The following is a 26565-nucleotide window of genomic DNA, read 5'->3' on the forward strand; positions in this document are numbered from 1 at the left end:
AGATACTTGTCAGATCTAATAGTGTGCATGTTGTGGAAGCTGGCAGCTCATTGGGCTCAATGTGGTCATGGCTTCCTGGTTCTGTACCTATTGGCAGAATTCATGGCACATTGTTGAAACTTGAGTCACATGACTGGACTACAGAGGAGACTTTCTGTCCAAGCAAAAAACACAAAAATAATTAAAAAAATAATAATTACACAAATCAAGGTTCTAAAACATTCCACATCCAAGCACGGCTCCACGTCATTAGAAACTCCAAGGTCATCAACTGTGAAAAACTAAAACTAGCATTTGATTTATAAAATAAAATAACAGGTTCACAGTGTCCCCCAAAAGCAAAATGAATGGGTCGCTGTTGAACATTTTAACCCCATTTAATTGAGGTCATTACTACTACTTTGCCCTCCAAAATATAAAAAGACAGTTTAATGTTTGTTGAGGCAAGCCTAAGAATAGTGGGTACAGCAAGAGAATACACTATTGTTTTTCCAAAATGATCTATAAAGAAAATGATTATTTTTATTTCGTAATAAATATATTCTTTATCCATTTAGTATTCTTCATCAATTAACTTGACCATCATATTATACAGGTATGGAGGGATGGAGGGTTGTTGCAGGGAGGGAGGGAGGTATGGAGGGGTGTTGCAGGGATGGAGGTATGGAGGGAGGTATGGAGGTATGGAGGGAGGTATGGAGGTATGGAGGGAGGTATGGAGGGGTGTTGCAGGGAGGGAGGGAGGTATGGAGGTATGGAGGGGTGTTGCAGGGAGGGAGGGAGGTATGGAGGTATGGAGGGGTGTTGCAGGGAGGGAGGGAGGGAGGGAGGGATGGAGGGAGGTATGGAGGGGTGTTGCAGGGAGGGAGGGAGGGATGGAGGGAGGTATGGAGGGGTGTTGCAGGGAGGGAGGGAGGTATGGAGGTATGGAGGGAGGTATGGAGGGGTGTTGCAGGGAGGGAGGGAGGGAGGGAGGTATGGAGGGAGGGACCTCTGACTCTCTGTTGAGGAGGAAGACAGGAGCAGTTGAGATGAGACATAGAGGAATAAACATCCGGATGTTTGACTGACGGGGAGATGGAAGGATGGGCAAAGATGGAGAGAGCGAGCGCTGGATGAAGACATCCAGAGTTTACTGCCCCCCTGGTGTCAGCTGGGGGTACTAGGTGGTACTGGTTCAGCAGGACTGGAGGACTGGTCATCTCTCTGCATGTCCTCCCGGACACCAGACACCCAGCCTGGCCCTCTCATATGCACCCTGCTGGAAGCAGACATGTCCTGCGTGTGTGTGTGTGTGTGTCTCTCAGAGGATCTGCTCTGTGCTGGAAGCAGACATGTCCAGCAGTCTCCAGGCAGCGTTTGGGTTCAGCTCCTCCTGGTCCCGACACAGAGCCCACACATACATCATCCTCAGCACCTTCTCCTGCAACACACACACACGACATGTCCTGATATTACCAAGGCAGTAGGCTGATATAATGATCATATTATTTAAGCCGACACTTCTTTTGACAAATTGTGTGTGGAGGCCTCCTCCCTGCTCTGGGCTGTGTGTGGAGGCCTCCTCCCTGCTCTGGGCTGTGTGTGGAGGCCTCCTCCCTGCTCTGGGCTGTGTGTGGAGGCCTCCTCCCTGCTCTGGGCTGTGTGTGGAGGCCTCCTCCCTGCTCTGGGCTGTGTGTGTACTCACAGGGTCTCCCTCCACCACCTCCCCCTTGGTGTTGCGGATCACCAGAACCAGCTGGGCCTGGAAGGTGATAATGAGGACTGGCCCCTGCTCCATCATCTTCCCCATGGCCAGCTGACACACACACACACACACACACACACACACACACACACCCACACACAGACATCCGTGTTAGAGTGTAGAACAGAGTCCTGCTACTCTGAAAGGCCAGTTTGTGTGAACTCACGTCCAGGTTGTCCACGTCCAGGATCCTGGAGTTGAACTGCAGCCCCATAGCCTTGGCCTGCTGAATGGGGTGAGCCATCTGACTGTAGGTCTGAGAGGGAGGGAGGGAGGGAGGGAGGGAGGGAGGGAGAGAGTTAAGAGAACAGCTCATCAGTGTGTAGCAGAGACTGCAGTGTGCTGGTGCAGGTGAGGGTACCTACCGCCTCATAGCACCAGTCCTTCAGAACCTCCAGCTCTCCTCGGATCATGGCCTACATACACACACACAGGGGAGATACACAGGGCAAAGTGAGAGAGGAAAAGAGAGAAGTATTCATAAATACTAAACCACCAGCCAGAGACCAGCTGCTAATGCAGGCTCTCCTAACACACTCTCACTCCCCCCCCCTCTCTCTCTCTCCCCCCCCCCTCTCTCTCCCTCCCTCCCCCCCTCTCTCTTTCTCACCTCAAGGACGTTAGGGATGATGTCAGCCTCACACTGCTTGAGGAAGGAGTCCTTGTCGAAGGAGGGGTCCACCTTCAGGATCTCAGTCAGAACCTCGGACATCTCCGTCTTGGAGAACAGCCCCCCTGAGGAGAAGTTTACCGTGGTTACTGTGGTTAGGGTAGGTCAGAGTCAGGGTTAGCGTCTGACTACCATGGTTACCAGGTCTGGGATAGACCAGGGTTAGGTCAGACCAGGGTCAGACAAGGTTACCTAAGATGTCGGTCATCTTGTCTGTAACGGCGCGGGAGGCTCTGATGAGAGCGTTGTCACTTTCATCATACTTCATCTTCATCTCAAAGAACCCTGAGAGGGAGAGAGGAGGAGAGGAGAGAGGGAGAGGAGGAGAGAGATGGAGAAGAGAGGGAGAGAGAGGACAGGAGAAGAGAGGGAGAGAGGGGAGAGGAGAAGAGAGATGGAGAAGAGAGGGAGAGGAGGAGAGGCGGAGAAGAGAGGGAGATAGGGGAGAGGAGGAGAGAGGTGGAGAAGAGAGGGAGATAGGGGAGGGGAGGAGAGAGGTGGAGAAGAGAGGGAGATAGGGGAGAGGAAGAGAGAGGGAGAGAGGAAGAGAGAGGGGGATGGAGGAGAGAGGGAGATAGGGGAGAAGGGGAGAGAGGTGGAGAAGAGAGGGAGATAGGGGAGAGGAGGAGAAGAGAGGGAGATAGGGGAGAGGAGGAGAGAGGGGATGGAGAAGGTCTGTGAGGACATTTTGATTCTGGTCTCTCTCCGACAGTAAAAGGACTGTGTTTCCTCCAGCAGCAGACCCCAGTGTTCCCCCCGTGGTCAGCCCAGGGCAGGGCCCTGAGGCTGGGGCAGACCGCCAGCCTGAGCTGCCCTGGCAGGGTCTCTGATGACTCACTGTACGTCACCTATCGGTGACAGTAACTCACAGGGACAACACACACACACAAATGTGATCCCTTTTTGCATTGAACATCCAGTAGTGTCGATACTGCAGTAACTCAGTACTCGACAGCAGGAGAAAGGAACATTCTCTGCTGACATTGTACAGTTACTGTGCGTCTGTGTAGCAGCTGGGAGCATGATAAACATCCAGGCAGCAGCAAAGACGCCCGCTGGGGCCCGCCCGCTGGGGCCCGCCCGCTGGGGCCCGCCCGCTGGGGCCCGCCCGCTGGGGCCCGCCCGCTGGGGCCCGCCCGCTGGGGCCCGCCCGCTGGGGCCCGCCCGCTGGGGCCCGCCCGCTGGGGCCCGCCCGCTGGGGCCCGCCCGCTGGGGCCCGCCCGCTGTGGCCCGCCCGCTGGGGCCCGCCCGCTGTGGCCCGCCCGCTGGGGCCCGCCCGCTGGGGCCCGCCCGCTGGGGCCCGCCCGCTGGGGCCCGCCCGCTGGGGCCCGCCCGCTGGGGCCCGCCCGCTGGGGCCCGCCTGCTGGGGCATTCACCTCTTTAAAATTGAAATATACATTTATTTCAATGTTTGGAAATTCAAATAAAATTAAATTCAGGCTGCTCAATTTCGAATGGTGAAATTTGGATCCAAAAATGTATAACCCAAAAAATTAGACCCTGAAAAATTAAGCCTGAATGCAATCGAACCATCTCACTTCTCCGAGAAGGGTCCATCTGCAGACCTCTCTCCTCAGACCCCTCTCATCCAGGTGTGGCTGCAGGCAGTCATACATGCAGATCAGTCATACAGTCACAGCCTGGGGTCAGAGGAGAGAGGTCCGGTCTGAAGCAAGCAGTTGGACTCTTCTCTGAGAAGTGAGATGGTTCGATTGCATTCAGACTTGTGCTCGTTAGTGGCCCCTCGTTAGCGAAGGCTCATTAAATCTTGGGTTAACGAGGCTTCAATGGAGGAAGACGTTTCTCATCCTGGTCTAGCTTCAGCCAGCAGCTGGCGGTGGTTTCCGTGGTGATGGCTGCAGCTCAACTCCCTACTGTTGTTGCTCGTCCAATCACAGAGCTACTGCTTCTACCTACTGTATTAGTCCAGCTCATCCACAGCTGGTGATTACAGTGATCTGGCACCATCTGCTGGCCACCACAATGTATGACAGCAGCCAGAAATCCACAACAAGAATCAGAGGACGAATGATGAAAGGACAGATGGATGAAAGGATGGATACTGCATAATATCTACAGCAAGCTAGTAGCCAAGCAAACATTGCTAAAGAAATGAAGGTCAGTACTTACTGTTGAAAACAACGTTGTTGTCCTTGAACTCCTTCCACTGTTGGTACCATTTGGAGTCCTTGTGCAGAACTACACCCATGGCTTCCCTGGTAGAGAACACAGATTAGAACTACAAACATGGCCTCCCTTGAAAATAACACACATTCAAACTACAAACATGGCCTCACTGGTAGAAAACACAGACAAGAACTACATACATGGGCACCCTGGTAGGAGACACAGATTAGAGCTACAAACATGCCCCCCCCCTCCTCTCCCAACACGCACGCACACACACACACACGCACAAACACACAGATGCCAGACGTACTCGTTGGCCTCGAAGACCTTGCTCTCGTCTCCAGGCCCCTTGGAGGAGAACTCTGTCCTCTTCCTCAGCCTGGCTGGGGGGCGATAGGACCCGCCGTGGCCCAGCACATCCATCTCCCTTTTCACACTCTCCATACCCTGGGAGGGAGGGAGGGGGGGAGAGGTTACTCATAGCATTGAAAAGAACAGGAAAGGGGGGATTCTACCCCAGGTCACCACATGACTGAGGTAGAACCAGGAGGGTGGTTCTCACCTGGGATATGGCCCTGAAGGCTCCAGTCTTGCCTAGCTTCTCTCCACCCTTGGACACGGTCTCAGCAGAAGACTTGGCCGTCTTTGCAGCCTCCTCCACTCCCTCCTTGATCTTCTTTCCCAGGTCTGTACGACTGACCTCCTCCAGCCCCTGTGCACACACACACACACAGAGAGACACACAGAGAATACATGTTACAACAGTAGGTAGGTAGGTAGATATTCCACGGGGACAGATGTGTAGATGTTGGTGTCGGGTGATGCTAAACCTCTCGTACCTCCTTCACGCTCTCAGACAAGCTCCCAAACGTCTTCTTCAGAACGTCGGAGGTCTTCACCGTTTCAGACTCGATCGTTTTCTACAACAGGAAATCTCTTTCAGGCCCAAACACACTCCAATGCATCCCGGGTATGTGATCCAACACTTCAAATAGTACAGCTTTGTATAACAGTTAACAATAATAATATTACATTGTTCATATAGCAGATGTTTTATCCAAAACGGTGAGGATTTGAACCAGCAACCTCTTGATCGGTCAAAATGCTCTAACCACTGAGCAGTAAGTGTCCCACAACATCTCAAACTCACGTATTTCTTTCGTGCCTGCTTCAAGGCTTCCGAGTCCTCCAGTTTCTTGGCTTCCTCGCGGAACTTCTTGATGTTCTCCTTCATCTCCTTGTTCTTGCTCAGTTCCTGTTTCAGGCCCTCCAGGAACTCCCCCAGGAAGCCCCGTCTGGCCCCTCCTCCCGCTCCGCTTCCTCGACCAGACGAGTACCGTACCTGCAGACAGAACAGTAGCAACACATCCACCTGTTATGATAAGAGTAATAACCTGTTCCTTTAACAGAAGCTTTCATCCAAAGCGATGTACGGAGGGGGGTTAGAACCTGCAACCTTTTGTTCTGCCGTCAAAAGCTCTAACCACTGAGCTGAACTTTGTCAGGGTAACTGACCCAGTTAATCTTGATTGCTAATTGCTAAACCTGGCTGTTAACGAGACGTTAATAAGTTGTGTCGCTAAACTTTAGCATGCAGACAAAAACACACACACAAGTAATGCAGTTTTAAACTGAATAAAGATGTCCGGGCAATAAAACTGATGCGATAGTTCATGAACAGGTGAGTAAGGGAGTGATTCAGACGATGAAGGTTTACCTGTGAGGAGTTTGTGACGGATCCTGTGAGGGAACCACATATCCTGTAGACATGAGGTCTGTTGTGAAGGAGCCGGTATGAGGGGCTGGACACCATCAAACTCCTTCTGATACATAACTAGAGAGAACGCATAAATCAGTGCAAAACTAGCGGTTCACCCTGCCCAAGAAAACAAACCCGTTGTTTTTATAATACTGCACTTCTATACAACTAATGCTTTGAGTTTCCACGATTTGTTTTGTTGAAGTATACAACCTAAACGATGTTATCGCAGAAACTGGTCAGGGCTCTTACAGTAGTGCTGGTTGCAGATAGCTTAGCCAGCTATGGATTATCGACTACAATGGCGCTGCAATGTACATAGCCAGCTGGATAGCACGTGCTGGCTAACTGTCTAACTGTATACATCGCATACTCTACAAGGGATTTCTTCACCAAAAAACGACATGTTTTCTGCCTTTTATCATTTAAGGCCCACACCGGCATGGGATTCCATTCAATCCCAACTTTCTTCCCGGTCGTTAGGTCATTTATTCTGCATCATGACATCCAGTAGTTGAGTCCAGAGTTTATATATTCACGCACATTTACAATTATTACGTTAGTGTAGACGCTATCGCTGTTTTCTTAAAGATAAAAGCTCAAATGTAAGGAAATTCACAGCTCACCTGGTAACACTGACACAAGGAGGCCGCCATCTTGGTTGCAATGCTCGTGACCTTCTTCCGGTGACCTAGCGACGTACGTTTGGAGGCGGGCCCTAAAGGTTACAGTGGCCCGGACTTGCAGTATATATACTGCAGTCAACAGCAAATATTTATTTTTAAAGCTACCTCCATCAACAAATGAACGATTTTACCAGAATATATAGATATGTATCCATAAGTGTCTGGACATTAACTTTCATTTGAGATTATTTAATTGATACATTTACCAGTATTGTATACCCTAGCGGAAAAAGACCACCAGAAAACACATCTCAAATGTTGATATTTATTTATCAAAACACCTTATACAACAAAGGCAACAGACTTGGGGATAACAAGTAAAAGAAAAGGAAATTAAAATTTTGGTCATCTAAAAAATACAGGGTTGGGGGTGGGGGGAGTGGGTGGATGTCAAGCCATAACTAAAGTACACATTTGCACCACAAATGTCTAACAAAGTAATATCTGGAAAGATTGACTGTATGCATCTTGAACTAATCGACAGGGTCGCATCGGACCAATCAGGTGGTCGGGAGACGGTAAGATCACGCGTTTCTGTCGATCCTGACGTCGATCTCCCTGCCGTTCAGTCGGTAGCCGTTCATGGTGCGGCAGGCACGCTCCGCCGTCTCCGGGTTGTCGAAGCGGACCACGCCACAGCCCTTGGACTTCCCGTTCTCCATCTTGATGTCGGCGTACTGAACGATCCCTACAGACAAACACAAACCGCCGTTATTAGAAAGGTTGAACACGTACAGCTGCTACATGCAGCCTCAGATCCTCAACTGCCAGACTGACCGTAGCTGCTAGCGCTAACCCTAACAAGGTCGTTGAGAAAAGCTCAACTTCTGGGTCTGTACGGATGCGTACGACTCATCAATCACAAGACCAAGGATAGAAGAATACCCATGTGGCCATTTTGGAACGGTGAGGTGAAACTCACTGGCACAGAGGCAGTGCACTGAGGCACAGAGGCAGTGCACTGAGCCAGCGCTCAGCAGCCCTGCTGCTGAGGCAGGACAGGGCTGTAACTCACCACAGGCGTTGAAGGTGTCCTTCAGCATCTTCCAGGTGAAGTCAAAGGGCAGCTGCAACACAGAGATTCATGAGTAACTGTTTCTCCCACAGCTTTAAAGGTGAATTTATTCATCTAAAACAACAGATTCAACATTTAAATGATGTCCAGACTGAGATGGCTACAATGACAATCTACAGACTGAACTCAACATGAATACATTTCAAAACGGACCTCGATCTCTCTTCCTTCATCAATAACAAACACTCACGTTTCTGACGAAGATCTGGCAGCCCTTCCTGGGGTTGGCCCCCCCCGGCCCGCCGGGCCCCCCGGCCCCAGCCCCCCCGAAGGAGTTCCCTCCGAACCCCCCTCTCTCCAGGTCAGCCGGGCGGTCGAACTGCCCCCCGCCCACTCCGGCCGCCCCCATACGGTCCATGGACGAGCCCATGCGCTCGATCCCGGCGGAGGGGAAGCGGTCAATGCCTGAAGACCCCATGCGGTCAAAGCTGGACCCCATGCGGTCCATCCCGGTATTCATGCGGTCCATGCCCATGGGGGAGGTGAAGTCCAGGCCGCCTCCTCCTCCTCCTCCTCCACCTCCTCCTCCCCCGCTCATGCGGTCCAAACTGGACGGGCCGAGGCGGTCGAACCCGGCCGGGCCCAGGCGGTCCACACTGGAGGTCATCCGGTCTAAACCGGAGCCCAGGCGGTCCATCCCAGGACCCAGGCGCTCCATCCCTGAGCCCATCCGGTCGAAGCCAGACCCCAGCCTGTCCAAGTCAGACACGCGATCCATCCTCTCCATCCCTCCGCCCAGACGGTCCATTCCTCCGCCCAGGCGGTCCATTCCTCCGCCCAGGCGATCCATACCTCCGCCCAGACGGTCCATTCCCAGGGAGTTACCTGCGAGAGGAAGGACAGACGTTCAGGAGAGACGCAGGGCGTGACGTCGATGTGAACTCGTGAAAGCACCGAGCTCGTTCCACCAGACAGAAACTGACTACGGGAGACACTAACCCATTCCTCGATCGAAGGAGTCGCCGAAACTATTGCGAGACATGATGTCGTTTCGACCAAACTCCCGGTCAAAAGCACCGCCAATCCCACCGCGGTCCATATCTGACAGGCGCAAGACATAGAAAAACAGTTAAAACGACCGTTCCGGAGGCAGAGGAGAAGCAGCGTGTCACTTCCTGTGGACTTCCTGTCTTACCGCTCATCCTGCCCATCCCGGACGGGCCGAAGCGGTCCATGTTGTTGTTGTTGTTGATCCCTCCTCCTCCGAAGTTATCCATCCCTGACAGCACCCACACAAACTGATCAATGAAAGGCCTTCAAAACCACATGAAGGCGACAATACGCCTTTTCTTTTTCTTGTTAATCTTTCTTTCCCCTCGCGTCCCCGGGGCTAGAGTACCTACCTCCCATCCTGCCCATGCCTCCAAAACCCATGCCGTCCATTCCTGTAAACAAAGAAAATGGTCAGCATCAGCAATTATATTTACTCTTTACACACACAAAGCCTACAAGCCTGAAGACTTATATGAAGAATTAATGAATCTTCGAGGTGGGATATCTGTTCATTTACGCTGTACTGCATATGGATCATGGATCAGGAGTGTGCGTTTGCGCACACTCCTGTACTCCGTTTGTGCGAGTGTCGTGGTCAGAGTCTAGGAGCGGTCTGTCCTGATATCAAGCATACCTGGCCTGTCCATTCCTCCAGGACCCATGTTTCCCATCCCGCCCCCTCCGCCTCCACCTCCCCCTCGGTTCAGCTGGGTGGCGTCGATGGGCTGCCCTCCAGGGCCCAGCCCCAGGCCAATCCCACTCAGGCCACCTGGGGACACAAACACGATCCTTCACATCCTGAACTAACTGGCTCACAGGAACAGGAAGTTGGGATTTGGAAGGGGAGGGGGTGCACTTACGAGGAAGAGCCGGGGGTCTCTCCGGGGGAGCGAAGTCTCCTTTAGGCAGAGACTTCTCATCCTGAAACACAAGACACGTCCGCTCAGAGACTACTCAGACGCCATCTTGGATGACATCATCTAGGTGTGTTTGGGCTGGAGCCTCGAGGGCGCAACTTACCAGTTTAACGTGCATGACCCTGTTGAACAGCAGCTGGCCGTTGAACATGGCTGAAGCTTCCGTCAAGGACAAACATGGAACCCTTATCAGACATTACCTTCGAATAACCAAACTTTACAAACACATCATACCTACACACCACACCCTCCACACACACACACACACACACACAAACGCACACACTTGAGGATACAGACTGCCTGGACAGCTTCGATGGGCATGTCGAAGGTGACGGTGCCCATGCCCCTGCTCTTGCCATCCTTGTCCTCTAGGATGTCGGCCCTCACAACCATGCCCGCCATGCCAAACACCTCCTTCAGCTTCTTCCAGCCCACCTTGTAGTCCAGCTGCGGGAACACAAGATGGAGGATAGCGCCCAGTTAGGACCCGGGTCATGGCAGCTCTGGAAGTCATTTAAGTGAGGTTTCAGCTAGCTGAATACAAGTTAGAGTGAGAAACGTTAAGGTGTTCCTTTGTGTTTTGGAGTGCGTGTCTGTGTGTACGAGAGAGAATGTGCGTGTGTAAGAGTGTGTGTGTGTGTGTACGAGAGAGAATGTGCGTGTGTGTGTGTACGAGAGAGAATGTGTGTGTGCAAGAGTGTGTGTGTGTGTACGAGAGAGAATGTGTGTGTGCAAGAGTGTGTGTGTGTGTACGAGAGAGAATGTGTGTGTGCAAGAGTGTGTGTGTGTATGTACGAGAGAGAATGTGTGTGTGCAAGAGTGTGTGTGTGTGTACGAGAGAGAATGTGTGTGTGCAAGAGTGTGTGTGTGTGTACGAGAGAGAATGTGTGTGTGCAAGAGTGTGTGTGTGTGTACGAGAGAGAATGTGTGTGTGCAAGAGTGTGTGTGTACGAGAGAGAATGTGTGTGTGCAAGAGTGTGTGTGTGTGTGTGTGTACGAGAGAGAATGTGTGTGTGCAAGAGTGTGTGTGTGTGTGTGTACGAGAGAGAATGTGTGTGTGCAAGAGTGTGTGTGTGTGTACGAGAGAGAATGTGTGTGTGCAAGAGTGTGTGTGTGTGTGTGTACGAGAGAGAATGTGTGTGTGCAAGAGTGTGTGTGTGTGTACGAGAGAGAATGTGTGTCCACACAAGCGTGTGGGGGCCTGAACTCCCGTACGTTAGCCACGAAGATGGTGCTGCCGATCTTGCCGGCCTGCAGGCCGTGGATGATGTCATTGGGGATGCTGGGGTTGTTCATGAGACTGGGAGGGATGTTGACCACGGGGGGGGCTCCCGGCCCGGGCCCCATGCGCTCCATGCCCATGCGCTCCATGCCCATGCGCTCCATGTTCATGCCCATGTTCATGTTGCCCATGTTGCCCATGTTCATGCCTCCGTGACCTCCGGGGGCGCCGCCTCCGTTCCCTCCCCCGGCTCTGCGGGCGTCCCTCTGGGCGATCACGCCATCTGGGTCCTGGGAAGGGAAGGAGAGGGGTTGAGCTACTTAAGGGGTGGGAGGGTGTAGCTCAGTGGTTAGAGCACCTGAATGAAGGTTCAAATACACCCCAGGTGAACTCACCTCTTTGACCTTGAGAGGGCGTCCGTTCAGGTTGTGCTTGTTCACCTTCTCCACCGCTTTCTTCATCAGGTCCTCGGTCCTGAACTCAACCACCCTGAAGACAGAAAGTTCCGTCAACACCCGCTACCCAGACACCAGCTAGCCCAGAAACAGCTCACACGGCTAGGGGAGAATACTCACGCGCATCCCTTGGTTGATGGAAGACAGCAACGACCGCAACGACACCGACAAAAGTAGAAGACAAGATCATTCAAGTTAGAAATCAGCCGTGGTAAATTGCACAAAAATGTGTTCCCCCCCACAGGCAAAACTTTATATGAAGACAGGCATTATAATAGATATTTAATCTACACAAAAGCAATACAGTCTAGGCCTTAAATTCTTACCTCTTAGAAACGCTAGCCCACCAAACATTACAAAAAGCACAGGTCAATCTTAAGCACTCAAGTTTCCAATTCAAAGCCAGGAGGACCCTAACAAAATGGGGTTTCCATGGAAAGCTACTGGAAATATCTGACCCACAAACCAGAGTCTAGGCTTCAGGATTCGTGTGACGGCGATACAAACAGCCCTGTTCCGCCCTCCCTAGGGGCCTGGTGCCCGTGTAAGGGCTACACGCCTAATGAACCAACACGACCAGCAGAGGGACGTAGCTAGCTACTGCTCACAGGCGAACGGCACAGGAGAACACAGTCCCCAATCCGGACGCCGGAGGAGCCAAGTTCAGTGCCACAAACATTCACCGAACACCTTCCTCCGCACGCCTCCCTCACACCCCTCAGGATCTACCTCCGGAGCCCTCTCCTCAGGTTTTTATACAACATCCCCCACAACAGTTGAAAGATTAAGTAAATGACTCAAGCTGACAAATACAGGTTCGTCTATGGTTGTTTTTTTGGTCCACTTACCCTTGACTTGCCTTCTGCGTCCATTAAGTGTTCCACGTACGTAACCTCACCCACTACAAATCAGATTGCAGACGACACACACCAGGGGAGAGAAGCCAACAGAACAAGGGGGGTTTAGAGCAGACGAACATGATCGGGGGGGCCGGGGACAGCGGGCTCGGCCCTCAACTCCAGCTCCTTCCCCTCTCTGGCATCAGATGCACCAGTCTGGTACAGGTCTACAAAAAGCGAGCTTACAACCTAGCAGAAACTTCTCAGCCCGTCCTCGATGAACTCTCCAAACACCAAAACATCCCTAACAGTCAGACGCCGCTGCCAGGCCCTCTGGGCGGTGAGAGACGGCACTCTGGAACTATTTCTTGTCGGCTAAATGAGCTGATTGAATGACAGTCTGTTTCTGTAACAAGGAACCCCCTTCCATGAATTCATTGGTTTTATTTAGCAAGGTGGTCTTTTAGCAACCAAGACTTTGCAACTAAGTCTTCCCCCATCAACTCCGATATGCTCAACTGGACTCACTGGTGATATCAAAATAATAATATACTGGAACCGAGGCAGCTCAACAATTTATGCTTTGGTACGCCCGTAGATAAAAGCTCATTCCAGCAAACGAGTCGACTCCCAAGAATCTGCTTCCAGATGCTTGTCTGGAGCCTCGAACCAGGCTGAAGAAGCGGCTCTCTTTTGTAGACCTGTACCCCCAACAAAGACCCCAACACACTTCCGTGATTGGCACAACATGAAGATCTGCCGAGACAATATTTGCTGTGTCAAACCTAAAAAGAGAGAATGCAATTTAAACGCCACATTCAAAATCAACTCCAAAAAAACACCACAAAGTACTGATTCTGAAAGGCGTTAGCAGGGCCTAACAGATCACCTTTAAGCTTTATTGTGATTAAAGCAGGTGCTATCTACTGAGTTAAATTACAAGGATATCAACATCTTTGTCACAGCTGTGCAGTTTAGTTGCTTTAGCTGTAAATGACAAACCATTCTTTTGGCTTAATGATTCCCCTGGTGAATAAAAAAGTCTACCATACATCCAGCTGCAAATGAAGATGGAATTACATCAGTCCACACACACATCAGCATTCTTCATCTCCAAGCTCATAATCAGGAATCAAAGCAAGACCCACAAAGATTAACAATGCTTAACAAACTACACCTGAGACCAAATTCATTTCACGTCTCATGGCAATGTAATGGAAGTATGACCGTTTTTTTATGAATCTCTGAATAAATATCCATATCAGGGCCCAACACAAGTGTTTTAGATGGAACAGTTCAGATAAACCTAACATAACCTGTGGCTTAACCTTCATTCGTGGATTCTCACGGTTGAAATCGTGGGGAGCCTTAAATCCACATGCTTCGATAAAACAAAAGTACAGTTATAATGCTATTCATAGCACTATAAAAATGCCTAGCCAAGGACACAAACCCAGAGAAAGATTTTCTGAAAACTAAACCATGACTTCCAGTTTTCAAAACGCAGAACAAAGAACTACAAATTACGATTTGTGGAAGTCGTGTTCTCCTGTTCAAATCTGCCAAAGCCCGTCAAGTCTACACTGGAGTCAAAAGATACGACCAATAATATAAGTGGCCTTTGCCCAACTCCATAAACTGAGCTGCTTGTCCGAGCCTCGGGCCACCATACCTTTCTCTTTCATCAGATCCTTGAGCGCCTGCCATTTGACGTCGTACGGGATGTTGCTAACAAACACACGGTATCTCTTGGACGGGTTTCCGTAGGGTTCGAAGCGGCCGCTGCCTCCTCGTTTCTGCGGTCTCTCCTTCCGCGGGGCCGGTTCATGTTTGGCCTTGCCGTTCACTTCCCTTTGAGAGAAAAAAAAAAAAAAGTTTTACCATTTAAGAATATTACAACACTCATCCTTAAGCTTTGGGCCTACGGGCTATTGAGAAATGGAACTTAAAACTTAATTCATTCTGGAAGTCTCGTTAAGTGGTCCACTTAGTTAACTAAGTGAAACGCTGTCCGCACATTAGCTAGCTACTAACAAAGGACGACGCCAGCAATGCATTAGCGGAGCTCTGTACAGAGTCAACTAATTTAACCGGTCAATTAAACATTTCTCTTTCAGCGTATAAAAACGAAATTATACTTGTAATAGCACCATCCAATATCTGGTTGTTGTATGAAAGTGCGACCCAGTGACTTTTAGACACCGCTTAGCTTTATCCGCAACCTAGCAAGCAGCTAGCCTAGCGAGCTATTGTGCAATATAGACTACCAGATACCAACGAGAACATGAAACATGGCAATAAATTTAGCTACCCATGCCAACGTTAAATTGCATGCCGATTAGCATTGCTAGCAAGATATCTGGCACTTTCTTTTTGTCGTTACGCTAGAGCAACTTTCAAAACGTTTAAAGTAGAAAGGCCTAGTGTTAACTAGGCCTTTCTACTTTAACTAGCTAGTGCTAGCGAGCTAGCACTAGCTAGTTAGTTGATAAGTGAATGGCGGTGCGCTACCCCTGCTGTTGCTGCTGCGGCGGCGGGCCTGGTTTCTCGGGAACAGCCTGCGCCTGTTGTTCAGTCGACATCTTGCGCAGTTTTTCTTGTTTCGGTGGATTTGGAATACAAAAAAATCACTCTGTTCAATATCGAAGAGCTATGAAACTAGCAAAATCCGTGTTTGTTATCCGTGTTTTGCGTGATTTTCTTGCTTAAAGATACAACTGTGCAGACCAAGCCTCCGTGCGATGGGCTCAAGCTAGTGAAATGGCGGAGGAGGATGTGGCGTGTTAGTTCAGCTCCGGCGTTACCAAGGAGAGAGCATGCCGGGAAATTTCCAGGTGGTTCAAAAAAAGCCTATTTTCAAATTTATTTTCCCAGAAAATGCAGCGGACAAAATGATAACACACACACAATATATTTTTCAAAGCAGTCACATTTATTGGCTTCTTCTATTCACATTTACTAATCAGCCAGTTTAGATAGTATGGGGGATGGGATTTTCACAATGTTTACTAAAAAATAAATACAAGACGAGTGTCGCACAGCTCAAAAATATACAAAGGCTTGGATTTAATGTAAACTTTTAAAACATTTTACAAAAGAAAAAAAAACTATCCAACTTTGCAACCATTTTAAAAGGTGTTGTATTTACAAGTTTGTACAAAAAAATAAGACAAAACTGATGCAAATCTGTTGTGATTCAAAGCATTCAGCCTGAAAGAGATGCAGCTAGTACCAATCTATTACTCTGTAACTCTCTTTAACTATTTGTATATGGTTCAAAAGCATCAATTCAATCAAGTAACCAAAATAACAGTTCTACGTTACTAACGTGTACACATTTATACCCTTTGGTGAAAGCATCAACTGTGCACTACTCATCTTAATGCATGCTCTGGTCAAGGGCCAGGAAGAGTTTCTCACAGGGAAGTCAAACAGTCATGAGGAAAGTTCTCCATACATAACCTCAGGTACAGCAAAAGACAAAAAACCTTCACAATCCCCTCATTATCAGTGCAAGTCTAGATTATATGTAAAATTATCGGAATGATAGTTCACAGACAAACTCCTTTGTGTACCCTGTAGAAGATAGTTAAACAGCACTAGATTTGTTAAGAGTTTCGTCCCGATATCAAGGAGAAAACGTCCTTTTCGATGGACTGGTGCTTATCTTACTATGTTTTGACATAGTAAGCAGTCAGCAATTGACTTTAAGGTCATAAGGCCAAGATAAAGTTAACAGTTGCACCTTTAGTGTCATTAAACAGATTACCGCAGAGAAATATGGCTACATAGCAACACTAAAAGTGTTTATTTTAGCATAGTTTCAGGTAGCATAATGAAGTGTTACTAAAGAAGTACCGTTTGATAAAACAACAGACATATTTTGATAAAACCACAAGTAAAGGGTGTCTGTGGATCTGCTGCATGGCTGCTGGGCTCCTGATGTTGTTTAACATTCACCACTGTAGCTTATAAGTTTAAGTTAGTTGTTGCTTTCTTTGAGTGGAAAAATATGTTGCTGATTTCTATTTTTAAAAACGTATCTGGGTTCACAAATCTCCAGAACCAGTGTTTTTTTTTAAAATAAAGCTTTAACATCAGTCTCACTAGATTATATTTATAAACAAAATAAGTCTCTGAATAAAATATGTTATCATTTAAAAATATCATAAATTCATCTCATATTTTGAGTGTTTCTTCTCTAGGTGTTTGGAGAATGTTGGAAACCACACACATGCTCATAATAACAGTTATATTTCTCGATAATTTCATGTTCACAGATTATTCTGTGTTTAGTCATCAAAATAAATAATACATCTAAATTTAGACCACTGATGCATGGAAAGGAACACCACAGAGGCAGGTATTTGAGGAAAACAAGGGGCGCACTTGGTACGTAAAACAGCAAGTACCGGAACTCAACTCTTATTTTTTCTTTACAGATACACAACCTCTTGAATTATTGACCTTGCTTTTAAAACAGTGTCAAGTCACACCTACACTGCCAGCTGACTAAACTGTACATCAGGCTACGGAACATCCTGTCCGCAGTGTCTCACCAGCAAGCTTTTCATGCTCAACTTTGACACTTTCCTGTAAAAACCACAACCACAGTCACAAAATCCTTAAATTCTCTCACTAAGACATACACATTTCAAACTTTTAAATCGTAAAAAAGTCCATCCCTTTGCCTACCACACAGGTTAGCCTCTCGTTCCACTCGAACACTTCCCCCTATACCTGCTCAACACTCCAGAACACGTCAACAAACCACAAGTGACCCCCTACCTCACACCTGACCCCACACCTGACCCCACACCTGACCCCACACCTGACCCCACACCTGAACCGCACACTTGAACCCACACATCGTCCTCCACCTCTCCTCTAACCTCCGTCCACACTTCTTGACCACAACCCAGACGCCCATTTTGTTTCCTCGCTTCCTCTTACCATCCCTAACTTCCCACACCGGATTGTCATGTTAGTTATTTACTGTGATATTTCCAGTCCTTATATAAAAAAGGCTCTATTTCATGCCTGTATCATATCTTACATACACACGATTCGACTCAGATCATAACATGAATTCCAAATTCCACAATAATTCTTAATTCCATAATGTTTTTCTACGTTTTTTTTTTATTGCATGCTGTTTAGGAAGGATGCACAGGAGCAGGATATGAACGTGTCATACTTTTCTGCTCTCCAGGAAAGGATACGAACATCAGCAAGCTTCATATGTTCCTCCTACTCTCCCTGTGGGAGAAAACCCCAGTTTGATAGATATCAATATTTGGTAACCGTGTCCAATTCATTCACCTATAAGCACACACACTTTGAGTGGTTTGTTTGATCTAATCGCATAGGTATTCACAGAATACATTGTGATAGTAACAGTATTTAAAAACAGGGATGTAATAATATTGGCCCCTGGAGTATTTATTATCAGTTATTATTCCTTTTAATATTATTATTATTATTTTTTACCATGCTAGTCTTTATCATCTTATCTATGGAAAAAGTTGTTCATAAGAGAACATCTGGTTGATAAAGGCAGATTTCTTCGAGTTTTTATGGCATGTCTCTCTCTCTCTCTAGCTGTAGAGGTAAAACCAGAGGCTTACAAGAGCCACAGACTGATTATAGTTACATATTCAAACAACCACTAAAACTAGGGGTAAACTATATTTATGTGTAAATATATTTCTTATTTTTACAGGTATCTGTACAGGTGGCATTTCCCATAGAATTTCATAAAAGTGATAGTAGTAAAAGGGGTATTTCTCGAGGAGTTAGGAATCAAGTGCAAAGGATGTTGTGGTTAATTGTAAGGAATTGTTAGCTGTCGTACTGAGGACCCATCTGATTGTGTTGAGGGTTCCTGGAGAAGAGAATGAGGCCAGTCAAAGATCTCAGAGAGACTTTCAGATCAAATAGAGATATCTACAGATCAATTAGATATCTCTACAGATCAATTACATACCTACCGATCAATCAGACATATTAGAGAGACTTTAAAGATCAATCATAGATACGTCATACATAGAGACGTCTCATAGATACCTATGGATCAACTGGAGATGCCTGCATGAGAAAAGGCTACAGTAAGATTGTCCTAAGCGTGTTTGCTTGTAGATGTGTAAACATACAGTCATGTGTGATATTCTAATCTTCTCCTCGTGGATGTGAAGACAGGTGCTCCTCCCCTCCCTTCCCCAACCCTAACTGCCCTCACTAAGTGTCCCCAGCACACAGCAGTACAGTGTTTATGTATGTGATACATGTCAGATCTCCTGCCTGTGAATGGAACTCGGATGAAGCTTCTACCTCCTTTTCTGTGTTGTTACAGTCTGTCCTGTGGAGCAGAAGGGGATGATTCCCTGTTTGTTTGAGTTCTCCCATGTTAGTGAATACAGCTTTCATGTGTTCGTCAGCAAAGTAAGCCACGTGTGACTTTGTGGCTTAAAATAAGGACAACAATATGTTTTTCTTAATGAATTGATATGGAGGTTTTTGTCACTGGTAAAATACGTCAAGTACATTTTTTTCCTTTTTGCATTGTCTTTAGTGTCATTATTCGCATCTTTTGTCAGGCTTTCAAAAAAAACTCTAAAATGTTTTTTTTACTTTAAAAATCAATTTTCCCCTCTCGCCTAACAACACAACGCCTTCCGGAAAAAACGGTTCACCACAGTTCAAAAGGTCACTGTTGAAAAAAGACCATTCCGGAACTCTCCGATAACCCCTAATCTACGAAACCCTGCCCCTTGCTGATTGGAAGTGGAAATGGAAGTGCTACGTCACGCTAGGCGGAGCCCTGAGAGGACCTGTCGTCATGGGGACTCCCGTCCGAGTTCTCCGTCTCCCCCTCCGAGATCGCCTGCATGGGGGCCGTGAAGTGCCGGCTGCGATTCCCAAAACGGCTGCTGTTTGCTGGGGGAGGGATCCGGGATCGCCCCTGCCTGGAGCCCACGGAGGGCGGCAGAGCTTTGGGGGAGAAGCCCTCAGCGCCGGTTCTGGGGGGGCTGTGGAGGGGATCAGGACCCCGGGGGGAGAGCGGGGAGAGGGGAGAGGCGGGCTCCTCGGCCAGGCACTGGCCCCCCTCCAGGGGGACGTCTCCAGGGGGTTTGGGGGCGATGGGGCTCTTGAGGATCTCCGTGGCGGACATGCGGTAGCTGGAGTCCGAGCGGCTGCCCTTCTTCAACAGCAGCAGTTTGAACTCCTCGTTGGAGGTGCTCGACTTCCGGGCGCTCCGATAAATCGGCCCCGGGGGTTTCTGGGGGCCAGTAGGGGTGGCCGGGGAGGCGGGGGGCAGGGGGGGCGGCGGGGTGCTGGGGGACAAGGCGGGGTGGCTGGGTGGGGGGCCACATGAGGCCGCGCCCAGACGACCTCGAGTGCCCAGCTCTCCAGAGTCCTTCCTCCCCAACACTTTCCTTTTGGATCTACAAACCAGGAAGTTACACACGGTCACTAACCCGTCATATTGACTGGCATTTATCTGTACAAGCATAAGTACAAACAGTATATTACTGATGTAAAACAATAAAAAGTAACCCACCTGTGTATCATGGCGAACAGATCCTCGGTGGTGCGTGTCTTGTTGGGGGATAGGAACACGCTGTCCTCCTCGTCCTGGGGGGGACCTGTCCTGTCGCTGGGGGGAGACTCTGCGGGGGGGGGACATAGGGGAGCTTTACTTGGTGGTCATGACAACAAGGGAGAGGTGTAGCTCGTGGTGAGTGTATGTGTGTGTTGAGCATCCCCTGTTACCTTTGCGGAAGTCCTCCTCGGTGTCAGGGCTGGGGCTGCCCTCCCTGATCTCCTGTAAGGCACTTCTGGTCACCTGATCACCCGATGGGCCACTCCCCTCGTCCCTGCTTCCGCCATCGCTGATTGGATAAGCTTGCGACGCTTCAGACAGACTTCTCAGATCAGGCACTTGGTGGAGGACGCTGGGTCTGTGGGCTGGGCTGGGCTGAGGGGCCGAGGAGGCCGCTGGCTTGGCCGGGGGTTCTTCAGCCGGGTCAGAACCAGGAGGCTGGTTCAGATCCGACTCACAGCTGCTGCTGACGGACAGAAGCTCCTTGGAGGTGGCTCTGGTCTTCCTCTCCTCTCCCTCCCCTCCACTGGTGCATTCTGGGACATCGGCCCTGGTGAGGTCAGAGTCTGGGAGGGACGGCGACACGCCCCAGATGGGGAATGAGGACTGTTTGTCCTGGCTGGGGGTGACCTCCTCATGGCAGGCTGGGTCCCCAGAGAGGGGGCCTTCAGGGGCTCCGGCCGGGGGGGGATAGTGGTCCTGAGAAGGGGGGAGGTGGGTGCTGTAGGCTGGGGGCTTGCTGCTGGATGGGGGTGCAATGATGTTTACAGTGGGACACTTGGGCTTGGCAGCAACATCAGGGCTGGCCTCTCCCTGTTTCCCACCGACAGCCCTGAGTTGGACCGAGCGAAGCACCATGGGGGTGATGGCCATGGCGATGGAATCCGGCCCCTTGGCGGCTCCCTTGGCCTGGCCTTCAGCCTTAGGCGTGACCCAGGCTGCGGTTGCGGCCTTCTGCTTGCTTTGCTGCAGTGCATGTACCTGGTTCCGGTGGGCTGAGGGCTTGCAGACAACGTTGTGAAGGGAACTTAGGTCCAGGTGGGTGGGAGGGATGACTGGCAGCTCCAGCTGCCTCTTGGAGGAGAAGGTGAGGGTGGGCTGAAGGGAGGACAGGGAGGATTTCCTCTCCGGGACTTTGGGTTTCCGTTTACCACAAGAGGGCGACAGAGGGCCGGGGAAGAAAGCGGAGGGGAAGGAGGAAGTGGGGGTCTCCGACTGGCTGGAGTATCCACTGGAAGGAGAGGCCAGGCCGGCAAGTTTGTCAGGGGAGGCCAGCTTGAAGTCTCCGTCGGCAGAGGGCAGGGAGGGCGTGGTGGGCCTGGAGCCGGGCTGGGAGGCCAGGGACTCAGAGCTCTCCTGGGACTTGACGCACTCGATGACGGTGGTGCCCGTCGCCGTGCTGGAGTTGGACAACGACCTGTAGGGGTCGCTGTTGGACCTCAGGTCGTTGAGGAGCCAGAGATCGGCGTAGTCGGACTGCACGGCGCCCTGGTCCTTGAAGGAATGCGTGTCCGTGGAGCCAAACAAGCCTGAGTCTTGTATCTCATGGCGGCCCGCCACCCCCCAGGCCTCCAGGGGCTCCAAGCCCAGCGGAGGGCCCTCTCTCTGGGTTGAGGGGCTGGCCATGCCCGGCTGGAGCTTCCTCTCCATGGAAGACCACAGAAGCTGCTGAACGCTGGTTATCTTTGGTCGGTCTTCTTCCGAGGGCTTTACCTCGCTGGAGATCTTCCGCAGAGAGGAGCTGCGTCGAGGAGGAGAGGGTTTCGCTTTCGTCTTCCTCAGAGAGAGGCAGCGTCTCCCCAGGGTCAGGTGACCGCTGAGGTCCGTCTGGCTGTCGGACCGCCCGGCAGCTGCATAGTTGTAGGTGAAGCTCTTGCTCCCCTTGAGCCCGCAGTCAAAGTGCATGGAGGTGTAGTACCCCTCAGTGTCCACGGAGTAGTGGGAGGCGCTGTCCTTCTCGGACGGAGGCTTGTCCGAGAAGCTCTCGTAGGTGGCCATGCTGGTGAAGCTGGGGCATCCCAGGCTTCCCTCCGCCTCCAGGCCCTGATCCGGGCTGAAGTCCTGGGGGCAGCGGGGGTCGGGGTGAGGGGGGTAGCCCCACTCGCCCTCGCTGGCGGTGCCGACGCCGGCGTCCTCCAGCAGGTCCATGGCGGTGGACGAGAAGGAGCCGGTTCTCTGGGTCCGCGGGCCGCCCAGCCGGTCGCCGTGGTAGCCGTCCATGAGGAAGGCGCCGGGGTCGTCGCCGGGGTGCGTGGCGGCGTTGAGCGACAGCTCCGAGTCGCAGTGGGACGACCCCGTCAGGGGGGGCGAGGCGGCCGGGGGGAGGGTCTCCGAGGTCTGGGAGGGGCACGTGGAGCTACTGCCACTCCAGTTCCCGCTGGATGACTGGTGGTCGTCCTTGTGGTCCACCATCGCCCCCCCCAGCACCCCCGTGGTGGAGGAGGAGTGGACCGGGCTGCTGAAGGTGTCCGAACTCGACGAGATCTCACAGCTGCCCATGTCCACCGTCCCAGGGAGGCGTGACCGGCTCCTGTCCAGCCAGGCAGACTCGGGACTGCCGGGGCACGGCTGGTACTTGAGGCAGCCTAACTGGAGGCCTGACAAGGCCTGGTCATCAGTGCTCCCCTCCTCCTCCTCCTTCAGCTCCCCGGGGCCGGACAGGAAGTCCCTGGGGCCGGACAGGAAGTCCTCGGCCTCGAAGGGCGACAGCTCCTCTTCCTCGTCGTCCTCGTCGCTGTCATCGCGCCCCTCGTCCACCGGACACCCGCCCTCGCGGGGAAGGCTCCGGGAGCGCAGCCGGGCACCGACCGAGGATGAAAACATGGCGTCAGCGCCGTCTGGGAGCGATGAGATGTTCCCGGTGGAGCGTGAGAGCGGGACGGAGGCGGCCTGTCCGCGCTGGGCTCGCAGGCGGCGGCGCGACGGAGCGGAGGAGCCTGGGAGGTCGTCCGTCTGGCAGCCAGAGTCCTTGGTGCTGTGGCGGCAGCTCAGGTCCTCGTCGCAGAGCGCCGGGTCGGCGTGGACGATCACCGTGCGCTCCCTTGACCCCGGAGACTCATCAGAGTCTAGGGAGACAGAACCTCGGACAGTTAGAACCTTGGACAGTTAGAACCTCAAGACAGTTAGAACCTTAAGAAAGTTAGAACCTCAAGAGAGTTAGAACCTCAAGAGAGTTCAAAGTAGTAGTGGTAATAACAATAATAATACTGTATAAATAATAAGCATAATAACAACAATAACAGTGTTAATATTGTGAGGTACCGAGGTCTTGCTGCAGTTGTCGGGGGATCCCAGCGATGGTTCTCCTCCTCCTCAGCTTCCTGCGGCGCTGGAGCAGCGACTGAGAGGGAACCAGGGAACCGCGCACACTGGCTTCTCTGTCGAAGCCCACCCCTGAGGAACACACAGAGCGTGAGGAAGAGTCCTCTCCTCTGCCTCTCCTGCTGCTCTGAGGTCTCGGACACTCACCACAAACACCCCAAAAGATTTAAAGGTAACATGAGTTCAACATCTGTCTCATGTGAGTGAATGTTGTGTAATATATAATACTGTGTGCAGTACTATTCGGATAGCTTGAAAAGCGTTCTTACAAACAGCAACGGCACAGTTTAAGACACCAAAAAAAAAGGATGAAAGAATCGTCATCTGTCACACAACAGTTGGAAATTAAACAAGTCAAAGGAACAGCCAGTCGTGCAGGCATGGTTCACACACATACACACACGACACACTCACACGACACACACACTCCCAGGACACAGACACACACACACGACACACACACACCCAGGGAGGAGAGAGTTAAACCCTACCAGACCACCAGATCCCTGATCCAGCTTCTCTCTGCTGTCTTGCTACACCCTTCCTCCCCTCACCACGCTGTCATGACTATCATGTGATTCCAACCTCGGCTCTCCAGAGTCACAGATATCATCCCTCTATGGTGCCAGCGTGCAGCTTCTCTCTCTATCTGAGTCGGACTCGGACCCTCTTGGCAACCAGTCTCGTCAGACCGAATAGGAGGGAGAGTGGATTCATTGGGACGGGCGTTTTAACTATTCTAATGGGTCTAATTGGCATTCACGGCACAGTGTGAGGCTCTTCGCAATCCCAGGCACAAACAACCCAAACAAGACAACCAGGAAGTCACTAGTTCGCGAACCATGACTTGCACATTCTAGTTGGATTCTCCGGGACAATGTGGGTCTGTGTTGTACGTTGAAGTGCTGATTTGCATGCACTTCAGGCTTAATTAGCTTCCAGACTGCATCGATATAAATAATTGTGAGCTAAATATAGATAAAGACAGTCAAAGATATTCACCATCAGTCTGTCGAACATCAGCTCTGGGCTTCACTCAGATGAAAACACTTCACCTCTCTGTTCTCTCTGAGACCGGACGAGAGTCACTAATGCCCAGTAAAGACTGTGGCTCTGTGTGTATCCAGTGTGTGTGTGTGTGTGTGTGTGTGTGTGTGTGTGTTGGTCTCCTCACTCTCCTCACACACCACACAATGGTAGAGAGAGGTAGAGAGGTAGAGAGGTAGAGAGGTAGAGAGAGGTAGAGAGGTAGAGAGGTAGAGAGGCAGAGAGAGGTAGAGAGGTAGAGAGGTAGAGAGGTAGAGAGGTAGAGAGGTTGAGAGGCAGAGAGAGGTAGAGAGGTAGAGAGGCAGAGAGAGGTAGAGAGGTAGAGAGGTAGAGAGGCAGAGAGAGGTAGAGAAAGGTAGAGAGGTTGAGAGGCAGAGAGAGGTAGAGAGGTAGAGAGGTAGAGAGGTAGAGAGCTTGAGAGGCAGAGAGAGGTAGAGAGAGGTAGAGAGGTAGAGAGGTTGAGAGGCAGAGAGAGGTAAAGAGAGGTAGAGAGGTAGAGAGGCAGAGAGAGGCAGAGAGGTAGACAGGCAGAGAGGTAGAGAGGCAGAGAGGTAGAGAGGTAGAGAGAGAGGTAGAGGCAGAGAGGTAGAGAGAGGTAGAGAGGTAGAGAGGCAGAGAGAGGTAGAGAGAGGTAGAGAGGTAGAGAGGTTGAGAGGCAGAGAGAGGTAGAGGTAGAGAAGTAGAGAGGTTGAGAGGCAGAGAGAGGTAGAGAGAGGTAGAGAGGTTGAGAGGCAGAGAGAGGTAGAGAGAGGTAGAGAGGTAGAGAGGTAGAGAGGTTGAGAGGCAGAGAGAGGTAGAGAGGTAAAGAGGTAGAGAGGCAGAGAGGTAGAGAGAGGCAGAGAGGTAGACAGGCAGAGAGGTAGAGAGGCAGAGAGGTAGAGAGAGAGGTAGAGGCAGAGAGGTAGAGAGAGGTAGAGAGGTAGAGAGGCAGAGAGGTAAAGAGGCAGAGAGGCAGAGAGAGAGGTAGAGAGGTAAAGAGGTAGAGAGGTAGAGAGAGGTAGAGAGGCAGAGGTAAAGAGGCAGAGAGGCAGTCCTCACCAGTGACGTTGATAGGGATGAGGCAGGAGGTGATGCCCTGGCCCCTCATCCTCTCCTCAGGGGTGGGCAGGGGCAGGGCGCCGGGCCAGTTGGTCTGCTTGTCCAGGGTGGAGGGCGTGTTGGGGACGGGGCAGCGAGGCCGCTGGCCCAGAGAGACCAGCCCCTCGTCATGGTCAGAGAGGGCAGCCGCCTAGAACAGAGAGGGGGGGAGGTTAGGCTGGGGTAGCTAGCGGGGGGGGGGGTAACAGTAGATCTCTCCGACTCAGACCCTTTGGGTGAAGCAACAAAGTCAAGTTTCCTTAAAAAAATAAAATAATAAAATTGCACTACATTTAGTCATTTAGCAGACGCTCTTATCCAGAGCGACTTACAGTAAGTACAGGGACATTCCCCCCGAAGCAAGTAGGGTGAAGTGCCGGGCAAAGCCGGGAATCGAACCCATAACCTTCAGATTACTAGCCCGACACCCTAACCGCTCAGCCACCTGACTCCAAACATGCATTTAGCAAATATCACATGTATTTATGAGAGGTGCAGTAGGTCAGTAGACTGAACATCAGAGGGTCTGAGGTCTGCAACTACAGACTGGATATAAACATCTTTAAGAGAACACAACATGATGGCCACAGTTAACATCCCCTGACATTGCTGTGCATCCTGGCATCAAACAGGATCTCTGGAAACTGTCTTTATAAATAAGTCAAGACCAGCTGGAATGTGGAACAACAACAAACTCGGTGTCCCTGCATGAGCGCACCGCCTCCTCAAACCTGCTGTCCACATCAGTCCACGTCCAGAACCAACCCAGGTCCCTATAACTGCTCTGGTTCTGCCTCAGTCTCAGGCCCCCTATAACTGCTCTGGTTCTGCCTCAGTCTCAGGCCCCCTATAACTGCTCTGGTTCTGCCTCAGTCTCAGGCCCCCTATAACTGCTCTGGTTCTGCCTCAGTCTCAGGCCCCCTATAACTGCTCTGGTTTTGCCTCTAACTGCTCTGGTTTTGCCTCTAACTGCTCTGGTTTTGCCTCTAACTGCTCTGGTTTTGCCTCTAACTGCTCTGGT

The 26565-nt window shown here is 50.8% G+C and overlaps 3 protein-coding genes across 5 annotated transcripts in view; all 3 read right to left on the minus strand.

Annotated features, from left to right (window-relative positions):
* Positions 1 to 908: 908 nt before the first annotated feature.
* Positions 909 to 7019, minus strand: timm44 (translocase of inner mitochondrial membrane 44 homolog (yeast)). 2 transcript variants are annotated; one of them, XM_062450811.1, is made up of 14 exons: positions 6933 to 7001; positions 6265 to 6381; positions 5698 to 5889; positions 5387 to 5467; positions 5110 to 5259; positions 4858 to 4994; positions 4548 to 4633; positions 2610 to 2702; positions 2358 to 2482; positions 2113 to 2163; positions 1914 to 2003; positions 1688 to 1798; positions 1294 to 1423; positions 909 to 1183 (listed from the first exon to the last, which is right to left on the minus strand). In XM_062450811.1, exons 1-13 carry the CDS (start codon positions 6960 to 6962, stop codon positions 1304 to 1306), a joined length of 1383 nt encoding a protein of 460 aa, XP_062306795.1. In that variant the 5' UTR covers positions 6963 to 7001; the 3' UTR covers positions 909 to 1183; positions 1294 to 1303. The 2 variants fall into 2 exon arrangements, with proteins under 2 accessions (XP_062306795.1, XP_062306794.1); XM_062450810.1 differs by having other exon boundaries at positions 909 to 1423; positions 6933 to 7019.
* A 224-nt stretch (positions 7020 to 7243) lies between these two features.
* On the minus strand, positions 7244 to 15286 carry hnrnpm (heterogeneous nuclear ribonucleoprotein M). The gene is made up of 15 exons (XM_062450871.1): positions 15008 to 15286; positions 14169 to 14347; positions 11778 to 12558; positions 11598 to 11691; positions 11196 to 11492; positions 10274 to 10427; positions 10081 to 10130; positions 9921 to 9981; positions 9695 to 9829; positions 9411 to 9452; positions 9203 to 9286; positions 9007 to 9108; positions 8258 to 8892; positions 8008 to 8059; positions 7244 to 7680 (listed from the first exon to the last, which is right to left on the minus strand). Exons 4-15 carry the CDS (start codon positions 11661 to 11663, stop codon positions 7517 to 7519), a joined length of 1842 nt encoding a protein of 613 aa, XP_062306855.1. The 5' UTR covers positions 11664 to 11691; positions 11778 to 12558; positions 14169 to 14347; positions 15008 to 15286; the 3' UTR covers positions 7244 to 7516.
* Positions 15287 to 17375: 2089 nt separating this feature from the next.
* nhsa (Nance-Horan syndrome a (congenital cataracts and dental anomalies)) overlaps positions 17376 to 26565 on the minus strand; it is a 13436-nt gene continuing 4246 nt past the window's right edge. For both annotated transcript variants that reach the window (XM_062450863.1, XM_062450862.1), the window contains 5 exons: positions 25506 to 25695; positions 23361 to 23492; positions 20270 to 23164; positions 20058 to 20166; positions 17376 to 19941 (listed from right to left, as the gene is read on the minus strand). In XM_062450863.1, coding sequence (XP_062306847.1) covers positions 19305 to 19941; positions 20058 to 20166; positions 20270 to 23164; positions 23361 to 23492; positions 25506 to 25695 — 3963 coding nt within the window. In that variant the 3' untranslated portion in view covers positions 17376 to 19304. The remainder of the gene's footprint in view (positions 19942 to 20057; positions 20167 to 20269; positions 23165 to 23360; positions 23493 to 25505; positions 25696 to 26565) is intronic.

This window comes from Osmerus eperlanus, chromosome 24 (assembly GCF_963692335.1).
Source record: "Osmerus eperlanus chromosome 24, fOsmEpe2.1, whole genome shotgun sequence".
In the NCBI taxonomy this organism is placed as follows: domain Eukaryota; kingdom Metazoa; phylum Chordata; class Actinopteri; order Osmeriformes; family Osmeridae; genus Osmerus; species Osmerus eperlanus.